This window comes from Betta splendens, chromosome 9 (genome assembly GCF_900634795.4).
Source record: "Betta splendens chromosome 9, fBetSpl5.4, whole genome shotgun sequence".
NCBI lineage: Eukaryota > Metazoa > Chordata > Actinopteri > Anabantiformes > Osphronemidae > Betta > Betta splendens.
In genome coordinates this window covers 10,958,736-10,982,964 of record NC_040889.2, presented here as the reverse complement: position 1 = coordinate 10,982,964, position 24,229 = coordinate 10,958,736, and the positions used below count along the sequence as shown (strand labels likewise).

The window sequence follows — 24,229 nt, the reverse complement described above, 5'->3', positions numbered from 1 at the left end:
AGAGAGGGGGGAGGGGGTGAGCATAAAGAGCAACAAAGAGCATTTTCTCTATTCATCTGTTGGCATCACCTGTCGACACCGGCAGACGCTGGGTGAATATTAAGGGGAAGGGAAGGGGGTTGGATTCGTTTCAGTGCTGATGACTCGAGCCTCGAGGAGAATACGCACGTACAACACCCAGTCAGGAGAACGGAGGCGATAAAGAATCCTTGAGTAATCGGTGAACAGCTGCTTACACACTCATTGACTAAAGAAAGTGTTTGTTCGTCTGTTGCTGGCGCTCCCTCGCGGGCTCCAGTGGCTGAATGGGCATCAGTGATTAGCGGGTCAAAAGGCATCTAGATGTCCGTGTTATGGCCTAATCCGCATGTTGAATGGCTTCTTAGAGAAGCCACATGTACGGTAGCAACAACAGCTGTGCATTATTCACCAGCCTAACGCCAAAAGGAGCCTATGAATCAAGCAGGTCCTGATTGATTAGAGTAAATTAAGCTCATCCCCTCAAACAGCCCCAAGCCAAAAGAGCAACGCAGCCTGATCGTCTGCCTCTTCTAATCCACCCGTGACCCAGGTTTGACCCCCAGGTCCCAAAACCAGAATCAGAGTCTAACGCCATTCAATCGGTCGCACATGGAGAACATACGTGGCTCTGTAGAGGCGAGAGTGATTTCACGTTTTCATTAATCCGGGTGTAATCCCTGCCGAGCGGCAGTCAGGCAATAAGCAGATACACTATTTACAGATATTATCCACAATCCATAGTCGTTATGTGGTCCTTAAATTAGCCCATGAGCCTCAGACTGGTGCTTCTTCAACATCTAGATTAGGGCCGTATGTCACCAGCTTTGTTCACCTCTTAATGTATTTGTCCACCCAAAAGCTGAGTGATCCATTGTTTACATCTGCTTTGTCGTTGCTGCATTGTGCTTTACGACACACACCAGCCCAGTGTGAACCGCAGGCGACCGGTTGTGGTCTCGTTGCCCACGTCGCAGACATCAGGCCTTATGACACCAGCCCTGCAGTGCATCTTAGTGAAATCCAACAGTGAGCATCTGGAGCGGGTTTCGCATCCAAATCCCAGAGTCCCTTTGATGAGGCTGGGAGCATAATGGATCTGAATTCCTGCTGTGTCCTCTGGGTGCCAGGGTTGTTGAAGAGTTGGCCCCTAGCCTGGCGTCAGCGACGTGATCGGTGTTGTGATTGGGGCGGTGTAGCGCCGGTGCATTAGCGGGGATAACTCCCAGCTTAGTGTTTTCTTCTCCAACCCCCAGCGTGAACGGCAGCTCGGGGTGTCACTTCACTCAACTCTGAGCCCTCCGCTATCACTATCAATTTACCACCACCCGTTTCACAGCAGCTTCTACTAGTTAAACGCGTAGAGATAAGAGGGGAAATTAGTCATGACTGACAGATTATCAGGGGGTACAACTTTCACAGTACACTCCATGTAGGTCACCACACTGATGTGGCACAGACGTACATGGGCCAGTGGCGAACCGGTAAATATAAGGAGGAAGGAGTCAAATCCTTTAAGCAGGAGTTCTGCATTTGAAGCCAGTGGATGTCAGAATCTAACGAAAAACTGCTGGTGGAGCACCAACAGAGCCACGAAACGCACAAGTTCAGGTTCAAAGTGAACTAAGTGACACAGTCCTGAGAAGAGGTTCAACCCAGACGCCGTGAGTGATCGCACCTGTGATGACGGATGAGAAGTTTGTTTCTGCGCGGAGCAGGTGAACGTGTTTACAGCCTGTGGCACTTCACACCACTGCGCCAAACAGTAAAGAGGCTCCATTTTTACAATTACCACCAATTAAAGGATGAACAAAACGTTGAAAACCACATTATGGAGCGGACATTAGTGCACTCACAGTGACCTGAATGACACTTGAGCTAAACTATTGGAGGAAACGCACAAACAGACCACGTGAGACGCGCTAACTTTTAAGTAATCATATTATTTGTTGCATGGTACAAGTTGTTGTGCTGTGATTGTGCACGCGTGTACCCCAGCAGCTTTGTCTGTGTATTGCAATTTAGAATTTCGTTATTATTCCAGTTGCACCTGTGTTCAAGCCTGGGCCCCTTGTGTGCGATTAGCCGCCCGTAGCCCTGGACGACAGCTAGCTGCTAGCCACACGCTGTGCATTACCATTCTGGTGGCATTTTTTCCCCTACAAATCTGTATTTGGCCGAGTTAGCTTTGGGTGTTAGCATTAGCGATTCTGACAGCATATAATGTGCAGGGGAGGGCGGGCTGTTAGCGCTGCATTAGACGCCGGCGCCGCCGCGCGTTGTGATTCCCACGGCGTAGAGCCCGAGAGCCGTGCGGCATGTGGCGGATCGTCCCAGGTGGGGGCTGTCAAGATGGGGATCAAAGTGCAGACGAGTGGACCCCACACACACAGACACACACACACACGCACACACGCACAGACAATCCCTGCAGTGTTCCAGTTCCACCTGTTTAAGAGTCTGCACACTCACAGCTCACACACAAAGCTGCAGGAAGCCAATGAGAGCATACATATTATTATTTAAGAGTAGGTCTGAGACGCATACCTGTACAAGCACCTGGAATGGGCCAACGCGAGCCGCAGACCAGCATGAATAACGCTTCCCGTCTATTTGTGTGTATGTGTCTCGTTTCCTCCCAGCACAAACATTTACCTGAAGGCCGAGAGGGCTCAGAGCTGGGAGATACACTCTGCTTGTACTGTTGAAAAGGGACACTCCAAAACACACAGCGGAGACGCTCGCAAACAAACACGGCGCGAGGAGAAGAAATCTATTAGACGCTAATGTGTGTAACAGGAAGAGTGCAGCGAGTGAGACAGATGGAGAGGACGTGGGAAAAGAAGGGCAGCGCGCGGGCGAGATAAAAGAGAGAGAGAGCGGGGAGAGGCAGGAGGGGGGAGGAGGGGGGTGTGAGTGGAATAGAGAGCAGAGGAGGGAGAGGCCTGTTCATAAATGCTTCATGGCGGCTGAAGGGGGCCTTTGACTGGCGAAGACCCGCAGCCCCTCGCCTCTGTCAACACATCTATCCCCCTCCAACAACAGGTCGACCCCGGCTTCGCGGCTGCAGACAGCACGGCCGCGGAGCAGCTGAGGCTGCGTGGGCATGCTGCGGCGCTGCCTGCAGCCTCGTGTATCGGCATTCTGGGGTCGATACGGGTTTTTGACGGCCCGCGGTGTCCGTGTTGGTTCCCGTCCAGGCCTGCGCTCAAAGCTTAGGGCCTGCGAGCCTAATTCACAACAGTAATGCTATTTTACTTAAAGGAACGTCCCAAACTCCCCTGCCACTCGACACGTGGGTAGGTCACATTAGCTCAATTACCCACTAATCTACGAAAGAGACTCATAATCGTCTGGGTTTAAGTGCAGTTCTCCATTTTAGGCTTTCTTCACATTCCATCCAGTTTGTATTTATTGGGAATTAACCCAATAAATACAAACTCTGACAAGCCATTCATTGAACAGTGGCGTCCACAGACCTGCGGGATGCGAGCCTGGCTGGTGAAACGGATAAAAAGGCAGGGGGTGTATCGCGGAGCCCCACCCCGAGCCCTTCCAGCCGAGGCTGAGTGAGACTCCCTCCTTCCAGTTTCCCTTCCCTTCCACACTCCCCGTGACCCCCGGGGTTCCGCTCAACCGCTGACCCGCGTTAACTACACCCCACTGCAATTAGCGCGGGCCTCTGGGTGGCTGGGACGCCGCGCAGACTGCACGCGCTTGCTCCCTGGCTTGCATTTCCACCCCGTTGCCTCTTCGCCCCCGGCCCCCGCTGTAGAAATGCCCCCCCGCGGCGTATAATGTATGTGTGTCAAAAGCCACTGAGTGACAGCAGGACCGGGCGGAAGAGGGGGGGGGGCTTGAATTTTAGCAGTGCAATAGAGAACAGATTGTCAGATGGAAAAACAGGGACGGGGTGAGTGGACGGCTTCAAACAATGCAGCATCCCTGCATTTGGCTGATGTTCTAATCCTGTTAACACAGGAGCCAGTCCAGCGCGCAGCACTTCACACATCCGTACAATCCACTGGCCACTTTGGTGGAAAAACACCAGCGTCATCGCCTTCCAAATCCCCCCTCCCTCACGAAAACCGCAGCGGTCCCCCGGGAGGAAGGGAGCGAATGAATCCAGGCCGCGCGACTCCGAGCAACGCTCTCTGAGGCCGAGGCACGCACGGGTTCAAACAGAGAGAGGAAGACGCGCGGAGACGAGCCGAGGACGCGCACACACACCGCCTCCCATTAAAATCCACCTGCAGCTGCTCTGTAATTGGGCCCGGGTAGCTGGCTAAAGAAGCTAACGTCTCGTTAAGGCGATATAATTGGCCGCTGCGCTTTAGGAAAGAATGAAATAAATCAGTGCGCGGTCTCACGTCGACCCCGTCTCAACTGAATCCATTAGAGCAGATAATTGTCTTGGACGGCGGCGCGTGCGCTTCGCGTTGCCACAGCCGAGCGGGAGGATACAGTTGGCTCGCCGCTGCCGCCGGATGGGCGTCGGTCCCTGGACAAAGAATCACACTCCGCTAATCTGAGAGGTAATCAGGAATCAGTGGCTCTGATCTGCCTGCATGTGTTTATCGCGGCCCTGGCAAGGATTCCTCACCTCTTCGCCGGATTTTGAGTCCTTGACGTTTCTTATTTTTGCCGCCATCAAGATGACATTTCGGGTTAGAGAGGTAAAAATGAGGCTTGATGTAAAATCCATTTCAAGTGTCCAGATCAGACACTTATCAAGGAACGGCATCGCCTCTCAGGGGCCGGTATTGATCGCTCCTTTTGTTTCCAATGTAGCTTCCATGAAGCAGCAAAACATTCATTGTTGTACTTAAGGAGGAAACCTCCAACTTTCTTTTTGCCTATATGTGGTGTCACACACCGCTGCTCGTCCCCAGAGATCAGCTGTCAATCAAACTGTGTGGGAGGGCACTTATCGTGGACTGATTTTACCTCTGTTCCACAGTCATAGTAAAAAGTATGTAGCATGTAAAGCTAAGCTGTGCTAACGTCCTTCACTGAGCCTTTAGCTCAGGTTGCGGTTTCTGAGAAGTGTCTTTTACAGAGGTGGAACCGTCCCATCACTTCCAACTAAACATCTGCATACTAGCTAAAATATTTATAGAATGTAGAGAATGTAGGCCGGTCACAGCGTCCATTCTAATCAGCACACTCTGCTCTTCATTTCCACCGTTTCGCTCTCTCACCTGCTCTAAATACGAGAGCTGTCTGGAAAAAAACGCCTCTCTTGAACTCTCCTGAACCGGAATGAATGATTTTCTGCTGCAGGTCACACAAACATCACTTTTTTTTATTTTTTTTTTTTTTATAAAACTGCTAAAAATGTGACATCAACCAATCTCTTCTCCTCGGTTCAGGTTTTATTCAACTCTGGCCCTCATGTTTTTTTTTTAATTCTCAACCCGTCTCCGCCGGATGGAGACGTCAGAAAGTCGCTCTGCTCATGTGGGCAGGCTGTATCATTAAGATAAATGACGAGGCGCGTCCCCTGCCAGAGCAGCGACACGCTCACGCACACACTGCAACACGCTCGCCGTGGCGCTCAGGGTTGTGTTTCAGCAGAAGGCCCGTTTCTCTGTTTATCCCTCTGGCTCGCTTTGTCTCGTCCCGCCGCTATCGCTGCCTCCATCTCTGCCTTTCTTTCAGCACAAAATGCCAAATTGCTCCATTTCTCACTCGCTCCCCTCTTCCCCAGCTCATCCACTCGTGCGGTTATTAACTCCAGACACATTAAACCAACAGTAGTGCCTGGATATTCCCCAGACTGTTCTAGTCAGCATAAACACGCACACGCAGCCTGAGCGCACACACCTGGGTCAAACGGCGAAGCGGATTCTCAGCGAGCAGCAGCATTTATTGCTTTAGCTGCGCAAATCAACAATTCAGAAATCCTCATAAAGGAAGCGCAGCAAACACTGATCCTACAGAAGAGAAACAAGCTTAGATTGATAATCATCTTTCAAACACAAAACTTTCAGACAAAGACTCGTGTTTGCTCAAGGAATTTTTCCGCTCGTCAGGCTGAAGAAGCCTCTCCAACGGCACTTACGACCGTCATGTGATGCCAGACGATGACAATAATAAAATAGGCGGATTACTCTGATCCACAGATATCCACTTTCCTGATTTGACGGGCAAAACTGTATTTCTGCCAGAGCTCGGAGCGAGCGTTAAGTCCCGGGTTTTATCTTCAACATCCTGTAATTAATCAGTAATTTATTCATAGTTGTCCCAGTCCAATGTCAGACAGGCTGGTAAAATGAATGAAAAGAAAATAGCTGGGTTTACCTTCAGAATAAAGTGATTTTATTAACTGGGGCTCAGCCGACGGAGAGGAGATGGAGAATGAGTCTGAATCAGGCCTAGATCACATCAGGAAGTTCGGTTCGTCAGCAGCAGTCGTGCGGTGCCATGTGGAGTTCTGCATTTTCCGCTGTCAATTAACGTTTCCCCCGTGTTGTGGTGTTTTTCGCCTGCTTGTTGCCGACGCTCTGCTTTGGACTGGTGGCGGCGGCGGCGGCTGAATTGTCAGATAATTAGGATCCAGACAAACGCAACAACAGAAGAAGTTGCGAAGATCTGCAGCTGTGGAACTTTCTTGCCTGTCAGTGGGGCTAAGAAACTCATTTAATTAAAAAAAAATAAGAGCATCTGCGCGGCCACCGGGGCATCCGAGTGGGCTCCATCGCCCCAAACGGCCCAGATTCTCTTCAAACAACACCAGCGCTAATTTAAAATATACACGGCGAGGGAGGAGAGGGGCCACGGTTTCCCTGACACCGGTGAAATTACTCACGGCGAGGCCGCCTATTGCAGTCCCCGCGAGTGGAGCGGGTGCGGATGACGCCGGGCGGCTTATTTAACGATGAGAAAACAACAACGGCGCTCAAAGGCCAGCGAGAGCCCAATCAAATGCCACACTTCCTCTTAAAACACTCCACCTGGCAGCGCAGGCGGAGGGAGAGGCTGAGAAACAGCCAGGCGCGTGGAGATATTGTCATTCAGAGAAGAACAAATATAAGGCATGGGAGCCGCCAGTGTTTTTATCCACTGTGGAAGTGGCACTGAGTGATACTCTCGACTCAACTACCACCAAAACAACTTATTTCAAGCGTGGGGAAGATGGAGCGAGGGATTTAAGGGAGATGAAGGATGGGAGGAGGAACTTTGGGAGCGGAGAGGGGAGGGGGGGGCTGAGAACAAGCGTGTTGGTGTGCAGCGATGACGCGTCACTCGTGACTCGGCGGGAAAGCGAGGAGGCGACGGCAGAGGCGAAGAGCGGCCTCGGCGCGGGAGACGCGGCAGGCGGCTGCAGGCGGCTGCAGGCGCCGCGGGGGTCAGAGAGCGAGGCCGGTGCCGGAAGTCGCGGGTCGGACCAGAACGTTCCACAGCGGGTTCCAGCACCGGCGCCGAAGCGTTCCACGGCGTTAAAAACATCAGCCGCAGCGCAGCGCAGTCAGTCACCGCTTCCTAAACGCATGTGACAATGCAAATTGGCCGTTTCCACGCGTGTTCTGAGCGTCTCATTATGTGAACGCCGCGGCGCCCTGAGTGAATCCATTTGTTTCCCTGACAGCCCTGATGAAGATCGAGCCAAAAATGGATGAAATCCTTCATTCTCCTCCGCTCCTCTGACGTGCGAGTGTTTACTTGCTTTGCTCGCTTCATTCCTGCTGATTCATATTGTTTCATCTGACACTTTGAAAAGTTCTCTTGAAATTTGCTTTGCAGTCGGATGGAAGCGCCGCGGCGCCCGTCCCGGCGTCCTCTCTCTCTCCCTCCCTCCCTCTCTTTCTCTCTCTCTCTCTCTCTCTCTCTCTCCCTCGTGCTGCTTTCCTCCCACTCTCCATGTCTCATCAGGAGTGTCATCAGCCCCCACTCTGGTTGATGCCTGTTAATATGGCAGCACTATTGTCTGCTCGTTCGCCGCTGCTGTCTCTATTGTTTGCTCTCGCTCTTGACAAATTCATCAAAGGGGAAAAAAGAAAGGGAATGGGAGAAAATAGCTGCAAATCATGTGCTTTTGCACAATGGACTATGTGGGCCTGGCAGGGAGAGTCGTTGTCTTCAAATAGTGCAAGAAATGCATTCTTTGCTTGTGTGATTCTGCACATATGCCATTTGTTGGGCTATTAACTAGGTGGGACGAGCCACTCAGTCACTAAGTGCCTTCGCCTCTGTATTTACACTTGTGTTCACCGAAGCGCAGTTGTGCCAGGCACCGTACCTTTACTCTGTGGAGGGTTCTGGCTGCGGTCCCGGAGGATGTTGATCTGGTAGACGGCTCCGTAAGGCTCGAAAAGCTCCTTCAGCTCCTTCTCTGACCAGGAGCGCGGGATCTGGCCCACAAACATCTTGATGGCGTCCGGATCAGGCTGGTCCGAATGCTCCAGCGCCCCGTTCATCTTCCCGGCTGTGCCGTTACTGTCGACACAAGAGAGCCTAGTCAGAGTCATAACTTTTATACTAATGGGAAAAAAAACAGGTGCTTTTCTTGTATGAAAATTACGAGTCGAGCGGTTTGTTTTGGTGAATTATTCCCGAAAAACTTTAAACTTTGAGCTTAAAGCTCAGATTTTGCTTTATTCGTACAAGGTAAAATCCAACAAAGGGCAGAGAGAGAAACATGAAATACAGCGCTGCTGTGCTGGGAAAACCTCGAAGTTAAGATAAACAGCTTCGGTTCCCAGCTTTGTGACGCCGCATTTTTCACTTTTAAAGTGTTTTAAAGATGTTTAAAAGTGGGAGACTTTTCTGAACCCCTGAAGGAACGCGTACGTCCTCGGTTTACACGAACATTTCAAAAACACCATTAGTGTGTGGAGAAGGGGAAAAATGTCAAATTAGGAGTTAGGACCCATGTATGTTATTGGAGCTGATACAGATTAGAAGTCACCCAGAGTTTCACACGTAACCTTTGGAACATCACACGTTCTCGTGTTCCCCCTTCAGGAGCCTCGGCAGCTCCTCACCACAGGCCAGGCAGCGTTCAAGGCTTCTCACTGACATCCTTAAAGCTGGCAGCTTTGTTATACACTAACTTGACCCATCAACAAAGTGACATATCACTCTGACCCTAAATGTGGTTTTCTGGCTAGCAGAGATGCACTGATGGATCTATTCAGGGTGTCCATGAATCCTGAGCGCTGCATAAGAAGCAGATTCACAGGTTTTTTTTTTCAACTTTCACCATAATGAGACTGTAAAACTAAGTTGAGCCACAGCTATGCATCAGACGGATAAAAGAAGGCGAATAATGATGGAGACGGGGACAGTGCTGCGTAACGTATGTCCGTGTTAGGATAAATCACAAGCATTCACTGCGCTGCCATCCAGGCATGTGGTCTATTTAAGATGGCTCCAAACCAATTTAATGCAACCAAAGTCACTGTCTGTGCTTTTTTATTGCTCTACTTTCCCTTTTGTTATTCTCAGCAGGGGGAAGAATGGCATTATCTTGAGAGGCAAAAACAAAACAAAGCCAAATCCCAAGCTTGGTTAGCTGACAACACTAATACCACCTTTTAAAGGGTGAAAGAGGAGGAAGAAAGAGGGGGAAGACAGAGGGAGGGGAAAGGAGAGACATGTAGCAAAACTGGGAGGGAGGAAAAAACATCCAGACCTTTGAACGCGGGCCATCCATCTTTTGCAGAAAGAGCCGAGGCGCTCGGCAGAAACGCCCAATTCTTTAAAGGACTTAAAGGACATGTCAAATAAAACGCCAGAACCAGAGAAGGAGTCAACGAGCCACACCAGCGCTAACAGTCCTCGGGGCACCGACCGCTCCGTGCTAAGCTGTCCGATAAATTGCGGAGGCCGCCGGCGCCGAGGGAGCCTGAAGGCGCCGGCGGGGGCGGCGGGGGGGGGGGGGGGGGGGGGGGGGGGGGGGGGGGGGGGGGGGGGGGGGGTCGGGAGGAAAGGAGGGAGGAAGGTGAGGACGGGGATATTAATGCTAACGCTATCGCCGGAGGATATTGAGGCACCTAAACGCCGAGGGCGGTCGCTGGGTTCAGAGTGAAGCGCGACACCCCCTGACACGCGGTGTGTGTGTGTGTGTGCGCAGGAAGAGAGGGACAGTAGCTGGACACAGTCCCCCATTGTTGTCCGTCCATGCGAGGCCTGTGGGGACCGGCCGGGTCCGCCGTGCGACCGCACAATGGCCGGTGTCACTGTGGCCGCGCACACTGTGCGCCCTGTGCTCCCTCCGCCCGACGAGCCTCGCGCCGCCGTTTCCCCCCGAGCCGCTCGGGAACCAGGTGACTGTGCTCACCACACAGGCACGGGCGCCCCCCCCCCCGTGGCAGAGACTGACAAGGTGTTGTTGCGAGCAGACAGAGTTTTGCGGCGCGAGCGCGCGGATGCTTGTGCGTGTGAGTGTGTGAGGCTCAGCGGGAGCGTGTCCTGGGGCTGGGATTAAGTCATTGAGTGGATCCACTCCTGCCGTAGCCTCTCCTGCTCCCTCCCTCGCTTCCTCCGCTTTCTTTCTCCCTCTCAATTTGAGCCAATTGTTTGCCTTAATGGCTTAACTATGGCTTCCATCACTCCGCTCCCCCCGCAGCACAGGGCCGGGACTGAGGGCTGATCCACACTCAGCGTCAGACAGTAAAGAATGTGTCTGGGGTCGGCCTTTGAAGCAGCTGCTGGGGGCTGTTATTCCCTCACCTCACACTCACATTAGACAGCGGGCTCATTCATCCGCGATGCAGCTGCGCGATATTGACCATAAAACCTTACGACGGCTCTTTATTTATTCATTCGCCGTCTTCCACAGACGACCCCCTCCGTTATAGGAGCGTTCAGCATTTTGACAAATAGACTAATTGGCTCGTTCTGGCACTGAGATAAGACGATGGGTGTGAGGATGTGGTTAAAGACTAAAGGGACTAACAAGCTGTCTTAAGGCGGCCCAGACTCTGCAGAGGGCGAGCGAGGTAGGTAAGAGAGGGAATAAAGGAGAGGGACAGAGTGGACATGCAGATGATGTCTAAAGACGATTCAGGGCTCAGCACAGCGCGCGCGCACACGCACGCACGCACGCACGCACGCACGCACGCACGCACGCACGCACGCACGCACGCACGCACGCACGCACGCACGCACGCACGCACGCACGCACGCACACACACACACACACACACACACACACACACACACACACACACACACACACACACACACACACACACACACACACACGCGCTGAGCGGGGCTGTAGTCGAGGCTGGCTGCGCTGATCCTCCTGCTGTCTCCCTCCTCTGTTTCTGCTCTAAGACACACATCCTCACGACCCCCTTAACCCACACACGCCACAAAACACCCCTCAAACTCACTCACACACTCCAGTGAGTTCGCGCCAGGGCCGACCTGTCACACTCCTTCTCATTGGCAACATGTTCGCAGGGTGTGTAACGGTCCCACGGGGGAACTAATCTTGTTGACAAGCAGAGTGAGAAACATCAGTTCCCCCCCGAGGGAGCAGAGCGACCAAGGTCAACTAAACACACACATTACTGGCATGTTAACACACACACACACACACACACACACACACGGGCCTGGACAGTCACAGTCACACCTCTTCACACAAACCTTGGCAAAAAGGACAACATGAGACGGACACTGAATCAGTGGTGTTCAAAATACATCTGAATGAGCTCTAAGAGGTTTATTAACAAACACACATCAGCTGCGTGTTCATTACTTATTTAATCTTAAATATTGAAATCAGATTTCGTCCTTAAGGCACAACACGGATCCAAAAATGCCAAACACAACACCTGCGTGAGCGCGCACGCGCACACAGTTCATTTCATAATCCTAAACATTTTCTGCTGCTGCATCAAACTGTAAATAAGATTAGCAGCCTCACCGTACGCGGGACGCTTTCGCTGCCTCAATCCCACCCTGTAACTGATTTTTTCCACCAGCAATGCGACGTGCGACGGCGGATTAGCGGCGCGAGCGCCGTCCTGGAGTGGCTGGTTTAGTCGGGAGGCTTGTTGTCGCGTGCGGCCGACTCGCCGTGAGGCGTCCGGAGGCCTCGCTTGAACACTAGAACTTCACAATAAACAATATTAAACCCACCTCGGCTACGGATAACAGCCTCCGATACAGAACATGCGGCATGTTTCATATGTGATATTCATTATAGATGATTCTCTGCCGTATGGAGGAGGCAGGAGAGCTTTGAAGGAGCTGGCACCCGTGAAGAACCGTGGCCACCTGAGCCCACCAAGAGCTGGGATTGGGCGGTAAGTTTACGCGCGTGTGTGTCTGTGCACTCTGGTTGCTATGGAGACCAGGCGTTACATCCGACAACCGGGAAACGATCAGATAAATGTCACAATAGCTAATGAAGCTGCACCGGTGCCCCGGCGCTCAGCTAGCTCCATGCTAACAAGCTACCGCACGCGCTAATGAGAGGAGACGCGCGCATCCGCGCTCGCCTGGCGCGGAGAAAACACGCCGAAGCGCGACGCGCGCGGATGCGAGCGACACGGGCCTCGTTTCATGTTCCACACTTCCCCGAGTGCATGAAACGGCGGAGGAGCCGACGGGGCTTTCTCAGAAATGAAGCCACCTCGTTAGATGCAGGTGCTCGTGCGGTGTTGGGATCTGTGGCTAATAGGGTTGTCTGGATGAGGATGCTTGAATTACAATGAAAGTGAATCACAAAATGAAACCTAGCAGGAAAAAGAAAATGTCTCCGGGGATGAAATTATTTAAATGCTTTTTAAAAATTCAGTCACTGCAGCTGGTATTTAAAACCTGTTACTGATCCGGTCTAAACATAGATTTGGTCTTTTGTCTTAATGACAGTGTTTTTCTGACTGTGTCTTGCATATGAAGGTTCCTCAAACAACGACAGTACAAGGTGAGCATGACATTCACAAAAGGACAAGCAAACATTTTCCTTCACAACAATCAATTGGGTTTAAACAATGCTGCATCCACACTCCCAATCAGGCAGATAACCAGTAACCAGTAGCTCTTGTCCCCTCTCCATTTTAACACTTGCTTTCAAGCAGCAAACAAACATTTCCTTTCAGATTAAAAGCCTGTAGTGAACTGTCTCGGTGCAGAACACACAACAATATCAGCAATAAAAGCCCTTAAACAGACCTGTCCATAGAAAGTAAAGTATGTTTTAATGGAAAACACAAAAATGAGTGAACCCTACATATAAATAACTTTAAATGTATCACACGCTGAGAACTCAAAAGAAAGACCACATTGAAACCGGTATCGGAATAACTCCATTGCATCTCTATTCACGCTGAAGGCTTTTCTTACCATTATTTAAAAAAAGCGCCGCTGTCCATAAAGAAACAGCGTGTTTTTGATGAATGGGGTCCTTTCAAAGCAAACACAAATCTCACTCCACAGCGCGCGTCCTGTTTGTACAAAGGGAAACGCCGCGGCCGCTCGCGTTTCACATGATCCCGTGAGCCTCGAGCGACAGACGGACGGGATCGCGTGGAGGCAAGCGGCCGCGAACAGTGCACTTCAAGACTCAGACAGGTGAAAAATAATTCATAAACAGGCATCAATGCCCATCTGAAAGATTTAAGACCAAGAACAATACATTTTTAATATGAGAAAATGTTCCACATAGAGTTGGTTGGTTTATTATAGATCTCAGATGTCCATGATGTTGTGAGAGGTAGAAGCAGCATGTTGGCACGTGTAAGAAAGTTATTACAGACAAAAAAGATACAAAACTGTTAACTATCATAAATGTGTGAGGAAAATATCAGACTATGACAATAAGGCGCTGCTCTCGATCGTTATGAAACCAGGATACGAGACCAGCAACAAAAATAGTGTCATGTTCTGCAATGAGAAGAAATCAAAGGGCCAGAGACCAAAGATAGCGATAACGTGAACACCAAATGCCGTGTTTACAACAAGGCGATAAGGAGACGGCCTCGCTGGAAAATCAAACAGCTGGTTTAACGGTGCCGCCGCAGCAAAGGTCACAAGTTAGTTGGAATCGATAGTATTCCTGCTCCTGGGAATGTAAATGTTCTCAGCAAATTCCAAGCACATCTGGCCACCAAGTTTTCAAGCTCACACGCCGACAGATGGGATTAATCACACAACCCCTGCAGAAGGAATAAATTCCCACCATTTATATCAAACAGTCTTATTTTGTTCCACCGTTTTTTTTTTATCTATTCCGCTTTTTACTTCGATTCCGCAGCACAGTTCCTGGAATTATTGCCTTGAAAATATGCTTTCTAGCTCACGTCAGCCTGACCTGGAGAGTGGAGTACGTGTGTGTGCACACGTGATAGAGGGAAGGAAGGGGGAAAGGAATTAAAGCATCTTAAAGCCTCAGCAGCAGATTGGTCAAATCCAGGCGGCAGTAGCAGCAAAATTCCTCCCTAATCTTCAGCACACTTCCTCTCGTCTTCACCCCCCGTCTCCTCCCTGTATCTTGTTGCTATGGGAACAGCAGTGCTGGAGGGGCAGGGGTTGAGGGTACTGGGTGTCGGGTAGGCGGGCACACACACGCACACGCGCGCGCACACACACACACACACACACACACACACACTCTAATCGTTGACTATCTGATCTGTGGCGTGTCACTCGCTTTATTTCCACCACCCTCTGATCCGGTGCCAGAATGAAAACCTTCAGCTCGCCGTGTCTCCTCCTTCACCTCGAGCTCCTCTCGCTCAGTCGTTCGCGTTCGCCGCCTAATGAGGAACAGCTTGTTTGTGGTGTAAGCCTGCGTCCGCGTGCGGCCATGTGATGAAATGGCAGCGGCTCTGATTGTCTGGCATCGCGCTGCAGCGCCGCTCTGCCAAATGTCATCATCTGATTCGCCGACAGGGATGATGGCCCATTTGACTAATGCTTCTGAACAAAATGGGCCAACAATACCAATCCAACAAACAGAAGAAAGTGTGGAAGTGGGTCAAAAAAGGAGGGGGGGGGGGCTTCATATCACATGGGTAGCAGTTCACGCTCCAGGTCTGGGAGGCAGGTCAGAAGCAGTGACCACGGCCTCTGCAGCAGCTGTCAACTCTGCGCCGCTGTGTGTTTTACAGCAAATCCTCAATTTTTGTGTACCTGTACATGCAACACCTCCACCGCTGTGCCCTGCTCGAACAATAAATCCCCCCGGTGTGTTCACGCACATCATTCATGACACCTCTAAAGGGGATGACTGAGCAGAAAACCACAGGGTAGAGGCAGAAAATGGCGTAATAAGGCCGGTGGGGAGAGCGACAGAGAGGAGAGGGGGACAGGAAGCCGGTCGCCAACGACACAACGCCAGTGATTTAACAGCACGCTGGACTGGCTGCGGCACAATTACATCCCATTGTGAGCAAACCTCGGCACCGTCGGCTGCACAAAGGTTACAAAAGCCCCGGTATCACCTCTATTAGCATCTGGCAAAGGCCGCCGTTTGTGCGCGAGACGCCAACAAAAACCCGGCGCTCGGCGCGTTTCGGGCCGGCGAAAAAGTGCCCGTGACACTTTAATAAAGCGCCATCACAGGCCTTTACCAGCACAGACACCCGCAATCTGGAGCAGGACGGGGAACTGGCTGTGACGCCGGGCGCTGGGAGCCAAATCAAAGAGGCGAAGTTGAACATGGCGGAGGGAGGCAGCCGGAGGACACGCGTTTATTGCCCGGCACTGAAGGCGGAGGACGGACGTGGAAGCTGCTGTTCATACGGTTTGAGCACAGGTCATTTCATGACCTGGTTTTTAGCTCCGTACAGTCCGATCTCAGGCACGTTTGCTTTCTTAACAGGAGGCTAATGGTTCCACCGTTCCTCCACGCCCCCCCCCCCCCCCTCTTTCTGCTTGTCTGATTCCTTAGGCGTGCTGTCAGCTTTAAGGAGGAAATCACTTGCACATGGCAGCCCGGCGTTTTCCAAGAGCTTTACTCCATAAAATGATAACAATTCACGCTCTGAGCCAAGTTTATACGGGGGCTGGAAGGGTCCTGTCTCTTAGGAAGCTGACAGATTTCCAGAGAAAGCAGCAGGGAATCTTCAGCCGTTGGAGCCGAGAGCGGCTCCATGAGAGGGGTGGTCAATGCCCACTATAGTGTCATTACGCCTGTAATGTTGTAGAGGAGGAGGAGGAGGGGCGGGCGCAGGTAGTGAGTGATAGCATTAAGGGACTTTAGGGCAAGTGGGGTGTTCATTTTCATTAGGTTTTATGGGTTGGAAAAACACTGTCATGAATACCAATTAGTGCTGGAACAGATGGCTCAATATGGGCGTATGTATCGCACATGGAGCGGATGGAGCGAGCGCGCTGAAAGGAGCGGCAGCCCGACAGCATCGGGTCGGTCAACGAGAGGAGAGGGTTCAGGCCGACAGCTGTTGGACCGAGATATGGCCTTGCCTTGCCTTCCCCGTATTCCCTCTTTTTCTCTTTTCTCCTGGCCTCCATCTCAGGTCACGACCTCCAGAGCAGAATCAAACCTGGATCAGTCTGTTCAACAGTCTCTCTGAGGAGGGAGCCATATGCTGACATATGCTGATGGAGAGCAGAGAGGGAGCGGGAACGCCTGGCTGTGTGTGTGTGTGTGTGTGTGTGCAGACAGTTCAGTGTTGACTCAGATGCAAACACTGTCAAATCCCTGCAATGGTTTGACTGATAGGAGCTTTCGATGGCCAACATTGAGTTTTAGAGGGTATATGACATTTGAAGCACACACTCAGGATTGGAGCTTTATTATTTTGGTGTTAGGTCAGAATATTCCTCACAACCGCTTTCATGTGCAAGAGTTATAATGGAAGCATTGTCCCCACATAATAATGACCCTCAGCATCATATTAAAACACCTTTTCAGCAGGTTTGTTAAGAATTCAAACACAATGCTGCTGAAACATAATGCAACGTTCAGCCCACAAACAACCAGTGCTGTGTTTAAACTATAGCATCTACTCTGCTCATCAGATGGACAACGTGGTCACAACTTATGAAGCAGACAAAACGCTGAGAGTCGCCTACACTCACATCCAGGAACATGAGCTGAACTAGAAGAGCCGAGGAACAAGCACGTCCCACGTCTCTGCTGAGTTAACACTAGAACTACTAAGGGACGTACACCTTTACATATACCCCTAACTACTGCTGGGTGTTCACTTGTCCGCCACGCTCCAGCTGGCACCCTGCCAAGAGCCGCTTTTGTTACGTAAAGAGGGCCATCACAGACGCACTCTGTGGGGTTGGACGCATGGGCTCGCTGACCCCGCTGCTGCCTGCAAGGCAGAGCAGGGTTCCTACTCAGGTTCCTATGAGTCTATGAGTGACATCCACTGCTACAATGTTCAACCGCTATGTGCTTGGATTTACAACGTGAAAGGACGAGTGTCATTGTTGCGGTCTCACCGAAGGAAGCAATGAAAAACATCAACAATACAATAAGACAGTTTTGCTTCTTTGCTTATTTACAAAAAAACTAAATAAAGTTCACACATTATTTCACTGTAACGTTACTAAAAATTGCAGAAAAGACGACAGTACACCGCTCACCCATCTAGTTTTAACAAATGTGCAATTAAAAATATAATATAAACCAAAAAACGCTTGAAAGCGTTTCGGTTTTATATTCCATTTATTTCGTTATTTCCCCTTTCACCAGTACCACATAATAAGTCATTGCAGAGCTACAGCCATGTTTCACCAGCCGCTTTGGGCAGTGAGTCATAGACGGACGTTGTTCTGCCCGCTTTCATGTAGACACGGAACTCTTCCCAGTTTTTTTAAACGTAGATTTTGTTAATTTCGTTATTCATTTACAACAACATGCAAATGCTAAAAATTACTGAAAAGATGACAGTACACCCATTTAGTTTGGGTGAACAGAAAACGCTTGAAAGCGTTTCCGTTTTATATTCCGTTTATTTCGTTATTACTCCTTTCACCTGTACCACATAAAGTCATTGCAGAGCTACAGCCGTGTTCCTACAAAGTTAACCAGCTGTTTATTTCGTTATTCCCTCTTTCATGTCCGTCTGGTGAATGAAAGTGGGCGGGGCCATCCACGTCCCAGAGCGGTGACACTGGGGGATGGGAAACACGCGTCAACACGCAGGACAAAGATCTGTGTTTCTCTGCTGCTGCAGCCTCGGCTGCGTTGGGTTGTTAGTCTCCCTTTCACCTGTACCATATGAAATGAAATGTGTTCCTACGAAGTTGATCAGCTGCTTTCAGAATCGTTTTTATTCACCGGGTTTATTTTTATTTACAAAATATAAACAGAAAACGCTTGAAACGTTTCCGTTTTATATTCCGTTTATTTAATTATTTTTATTTACAAAAAAATCCCATACGCTTTGCACTGTAACGTCACTAAGAATTAGGAAAAAAGACAGTACACCCATCTAGTTTTAACAAATGTGCAATAAAAAATTTAAACAGAAAACGCTTGAAAGCGTTTCTGTTTTATATTTCCGTTTATTTCGTTATTTTCCCTTTCACCTGTACCACATAAAGTCATTGCAGAGCTACAGCCATGTTCCTACAAAGTTATCCAGCTGTTTATTTCGTTATTCCCTCTTTCATGTCCGTCTGGTGAATGAAAGTGGGCGTGGCCATCCACGTCCCAGAGCGGTGACACTGGGGGATGGGGAACGCGCATCAACACGCAGGACAAAGATCTGCGTTTCTCTGCTGCTACAGCCTCGGCTGCGTTGGGTTGTTAGTGTCCCTTTCACCTGTACCATATGAAATGTGTTCCTACGAAGTTGATCAGCTGCTTTCAGAATCGTTTTTATTCACCGGGTTTATTTTTATTTACAAAATAAACAGAAAACGCTTGAAACGTTTCCGTTTTATATTCCGTTTATTTAATTATTTTATTTACAAAAAAATCCCATACGCTTTGCACTGTAACGTCACTAAGAATTAGGAAAAAAGACAGTACACCCATCTAGTTTTAACAAATGTGCAATAAAAAATTTAAACAGAAAACGCTTGAAAGCGTTTCTGTTTTATATTTCCGTTTATTTCGTATTTTCCCTTTCACCTGTACCACATAAAGTCATTGCAGAGCTACAGCCATGTTCCCAAGAGGTTCACCAGCTGCTTTCAGCGTGACACACGCATGGACGTTGTTCTGCCCGCTTTCATGTAGACACAAAACTCATCAAAGTAAAAGAGCTCAGAGCAGCATTTGCAATTACATGTATATTAATAACGAAATAAACGGAATGTAAAGTAAAATGCTTTATAGAGTTTGGTTGTCTATATGAAAGCGGCTGGTCAACTTTGTCAACAGTGGCTCCAGTAAGTGGGGGAATAACGGCCCAAAGCAACAGGCTGAAAGAGGAGGCTGTGGCAGAGGAAACAGGTCTTTGTCCTGTATGTTGATGCGCCCAGCCCCCACAGTCAGCGCTTACCTTTGCTACGGGACTGATAGCCCCGCCCACTTTTATTTATCAGACAGATATGAAAGTGGGGATAACGAAATAAACGGGATGTAATGTAAAACGCTTTCAAGAATTTTGTCTACATCAAAGCGGGCAAATCACATGTGAACGTTTTAATTTTTTTGTAAATAAAAATAATTTGCCCAGTTCAAACCTGGCGAATAAAAACGATTCTGATAGCAGCTCAAGATCAACTTAGCAGGAACACATTTCATGTGGTAAAGGTGAAAGGGACACTAACAACCCAACGCAGCCGAGGCTGTAGCAGCAGAGAACGCAGATCTTTGTCCTGCGTGTTGATGCGCGTTCCACCTTCCCCCAGTGTCCCTGCTCAGTTACGTGGATGGCCACGCCCACTTTCATTCAACAGACGGACATGAAAGAGGGAATAACGAAATAAACATCTGGTTAACTTTGTAGGAACATGGTTGTAGCTCTACAATGACTTTATGTGTTACAGGTGAAAGCAGTAATAACTTAATAAACGCAATATAAAAAACGTTTTCAAGTGTTTTCTGTTTATATTTTTTATTGCACATTTGTTAAAACTTGATGAGTGTACTGTCATCTTTTCTGTAATTTTTGATGACGTTACAGTGCAAACAATATTTGAACTAGTTTTTTTTGTAAATAAACAAAGTTTCGCCACATTTGAGAAGGATCTAAAACTGTCTTATTGTATTATTGATGATTATATCTTATTGCTTCCTTCGGTGAGACCGTAACAATGACACTCGTCCTTTCACGTTGTAAATCCAAACACATAGCGGTTGAACATTGTAACAGTGGATGTCACTCATAGACTCATAGGAACTGTGCAGCCTTGCAGACAGGAGCAGGGTCAGCAAGCCCATGCAACCCACCACCTAGAGTGCGTCAGTGATGGCCCTCTTTACCTAACAAAGGCAGCTGTTCACAGATGATTCAGGGTCTCAGCTAGCCGAGCAGATCATTTGACCACCTTCTAGTGGGAATGGGTATATTTAGAAAACCCAGTAGTTCTAGTGTTAAACAATATTTCGTGACCACAAAGAAATTAAAACCTGTGGTAATATGAAAACACTGCATATGGGCTGTTCAGTGGATCCTCGGGGACTCGGATTCAGGGAGCGCAGCAGTTAACAGTCATGTATATGGCTGGATATCGTAGCTGGTGAAGCTGCTCTTTCTGGTTCAGACACCTCGTCCCACTCGGCACCTCTGACCCTCCGTCCCTTAGCTCCTTAGCGTCACATCTGTAGCAGCTGGGCGCGTACAGGTGCACCTCCCCACTTTGGAGACTTTATACCAGCAAACACTTGAGCTGCGGCGTTAGCCACGGCTCACTGGGTCTGAATGGGGACACGCTCGCAGGCTAGCGCCGCACTCCCGGAGCCCATTGATCTGCGCTGCTCACTAATAACAGACAGCAGAGACTCGCGGCTCTCTGGGGCCATTAGGATGCATGAGTGGGAACCATGCTAAATGGGACAATACAGAGGTTTGTACAAGGGTAAATACACTGCGGATCACGTGGGGAGTCAGACACACTGCGGCTGGGCCCCAGTAACATGTGACTCCTCCGGCTGCCCCTGCAACTGCATCGCTCTGCGTCATTGTCTTTGCATGTGTTGTGATATAAGGATTAAGTGCAGCGTTCCGGTGTGACTCAGGCGGATATATTTAGGGGTCATGCGTCTATATTTGCAAGCTATTATCCAGACCTGTAGGGAGACGCTGGGGTTTCAGCGGGGCACAAAACACACAGACATGAGCGCAGGGGTGTATTTTTGGTGCACGGGCTGACATACATTCAATCTCCCATCTCCTGAACAGTAAGGGCAGAGAAATGGAGGGAGGCCTGTCTGCTCTCCATCCCTCTAAATGTTTAATGAACCATCTCTTGCTGTCTCTGCCTCTCTCACTCGGCTGCTCGGCACTCGCCCATCATCTACTTTTTCTTACTCCATCCCTGTTTGTCTGTCTCTCCTCCTGCGGGCGAACCCACACTACGCCGTCGTATTGGTTCAGGACGAGGTTTGAATGCTGACGAAGCGAGGGAGGAGGAGGAGGAGCTCATCTGCATCCCGTTTTCCCCTTCTCTGCAGCTCCAGCTTCGCCCGAACACAGCAGCTTTTCACTCGATGTTGGGAATTTTTGCTATTTTGTGCAGTCCAGCAGAGCTCCCCTCTGATGGGACAGTTCAGAGCTGATCTCCTGCATCGTGCAGCCCGAGCGAGTATCAGCTTTGTGTGTTTCCACGTGTGGAGGCTCACGTCCAGGTCCTAATTGATCACAATGTAACTGGCAAACTGTTCTTTGGCACAAGGAAAAAAAGGTGGAAATACGGTATGTTACTGTGAAAAGCACAGTGCCAGCTGTTACTGTTTGAATGAAGATGTTTCTAAAAGCTGACCTACTGCACTTTGTCTCTTAGTTCTGATGAAGCTGCCTTCATTTTGTTCACATGTACCTGTAACAAACCTAACTCACCTGCTTTACCTGACTTCTGGCTGGACTTCCTACAGCACAATTGGTTAAGTACAAAAACATGCTTGTAATTGCTCTGAAAGTACCTGCTGGACTTGAACTTGTCCTGACTCTGTTTCCACTTTTCCTAGAAGGCCTGATTCCTGAAAAACCGAGCGACAGCAGCAGCGAAAGTGTGGCATTGTACGAGGTAACAATTATATCTCGCAGGTCAAACAACAACCGGTGCTTGTTTCCAAAAGTTGCGAGAAGAATCACAGCTATTTCCTCGGATTTCTATTTTGCTCTGCTCCACTGAAGAACATCTAAAATGCATAAAATCTCCCACTCTGCTGTGAAAATATACACATAATACACTAGACAAACGACGTCGCGCTCCAAAGTGTGTGTTCCTGGGCCCGTGTGCGTGCAGGCGCATGAGAGTGTGGGTGTGAGGAAGCGAGTGTACTTCTACTCCCAGCCCCAGGACTTCAAATTATCCTGAGGCTCCTCCAAAACACACTTCAGAATTTTTGTCTGCTTTCCAAACTCATTACTTTAGTAGGGCAAATCAAACAGGGCGCATTAAACGGAACTCAAACGTGAAGAGAGTGGAGTGCAGGGGGAAGACGAGAGCGTGCCAGAGAGAAAGCGAGTGTGCCTGTGTGTTAATTAGCAGGATCCTGCTCTAATTAATGGCCTATGAATAGCCACGCTGGGTGAACTGTCAAGGTTAGACACCTGCACGGACGTATTGACGCCGCCAACGACTCCTCCTGCAGGTCTATCGAATTATACGCCTTTAATGTAAATACAATACTGGCAACATCAGCTGCTACTGAGAGCAACACAGTGTGTGTGTGTGCGTGTGTGTGTGTGTGTGTGTGTGTGTGTGTGTTAAAGAGACAGCCCAGTGCATCCAACATGCGTGATGTCAGAGCAATTAGAGAACACATGAATCATCACTGGGGAGGTAATGACCTCAGAGCGCCACAGAGGAGAGTCAATTACTCCATCATACCATAACCTGGCAGTATTACACATTATTTATTACTCATTCCAGAAGTGATACTCTGACTTTGCTGTGCTCTGCCGTAACATTAATTTGTCATAATCCCCAAATTCCTTTTTTTTTCCCTTTTTTTTTTATTGTTGCACCCTTTCAAATTAGCAAATTGAATTCCTGCTTAAGCCAGTAGCACATCTGAGGACTTTAAGATTGAGCCGGCTGAGAAGAAAGACTCCAATTAAATTAGTGAGCTTTGCAGTTTACAGCCATTTACAGTCGGGTTTATCTGGACCAGATCAAACAACACGCTCATAATCGTCCTACATTCTGCCGGTCTGACTGTTTATCACCGGACGGAGCACTAGAGTTCGAGCCAATCATTTTTTATTCACTGTCCTTTAAATTTGACTTGACAGTCTAAGGTTAGGCCTCGTTTAGGTCGATTAGGACCTTTTCTAATGTTTAAACAAAGCGGCCGTCCTGCTCTTTCCATCAAATCCAAACAGCCTCTCCTCTCAGCTCCGACCCAAAACGTTGGACCTGGTGCTTTCTGGGGAATTAAAATCAACCCCCCGCGGTGAAGGAACCCGCTCGTGAGCTTCCAGCTGAAATTCCCCTTTAAGCCAGTGAGCTCAGCATAAAGCAGCAGAGTGGTGCCACGCGCTGCGCTCCCTGACCACACGTCGCACTTCCTGTGTGAGAATTCGGGCCTGTGTAAGAGTCCTCGTTTTTCCGCTCGTCGTGTGCGCGCTTGAAAAAAAAAAAAAAAAAAGAGCATTCCCTCGCCAACAGATCAATACTTTGGATCCATTCTGGTTTGTTAAGAGTAATGGGCATGGATTTGAAGAGAGGGGAGGGAGGCTAACGGGCGCTGATTTAGCCAAGCTACACCGGACCCATTTACTTCTCAGCTACAGCTAACAGGTTTTCTCCTGCCTCCAAAACACTTTGTACTGCCATCACAGCACTCTATACAGCACAAGAAAAATTACCCCCATTTTGTAATCTCTATAATGATTCCTATTGAGAAAGCAGAGGCTACAACGGCGGTACAGTAAATTACACTAAACACCATTACTCTTGACAGCTCCTTTTGAGTGTGCGCTCGCATGTCCGTGTCGGAGGCGGAGTGCGTGTGTGTTTGTGTTTGTGTGTGAGTGTGTGTGCGTGCAGATGTGTTAGGTGACTAAATGATTGAGTGTGTGTGCACGAGCGTGTGAGCGGCGCTCTCACGGTGAAATTAAACTGGGGCTCAGGTGAGAAACCGAGCAGTGCGAAAAAGAGAAGAAGAAGAAGAAGAAGAAGTGGCGGCGAGGAGTCAAACACCCCG

General features: G+C 49.3%; 1 protein-coding gene and 1 long non-coding RNA gene across 22 annotated transcripts in view; one reads left to right on the top strand and one right to left on the bottom strand.

Moving 5' to 3' along the window:
• Window positions 1-24,229, bottom strand: part of celf2 (cugbp, Elav-like family member 2) — a 140,958-nt gene that overhangs the window by 42,624 nt on the left and 74,105 nt on the right. For 8 of the 19 annotated variants that reach the window (XM_029164212.3, XM_029164213.3, XM_029164216.3 and 5 more), the window contains one exon: window positions 8,261-8,457. In XM_029164212.3, the coding sequence (XP_029020045.1) occupies window positions 8,261-8,457 (197 nt within the window). Of the gene's footprint in view, window positions 1-8,260; window positions 8,458-9,655; window positions 9,795-11,902; window positions 12,024-12,117; window positions 12,259-24,229 lie in introns of those variants that run through there. The other 11 variants (XM_055511200.1, XM_029164208.3, XM_029164210.3 and 8 more) reach the window with 5 other exon arrangements.
• Window positions 12,144-22,255, top strand: LOC114863273 (uncharacterized). 3 transcript variants are annotated; one of them, XR_003787141.3, is made up of 4 exons: window positions 12,144-12,284; window positions 21,453-21,770; window positions 21,859-21,957; window positions 22,043-22,255. It is a non-coding gene; the product is annotated as an uncharacterized LOC114863273 (long non-coding RNA). The 3 variants fall into 3 exon arrangements; XR_008695509.1 differs by having other exon boundaries at window positions 22,046-22,254; XR_003787142.3 differs by having other exon boundaries at window positions 21,453-21,957; window positions 22,046-22,255.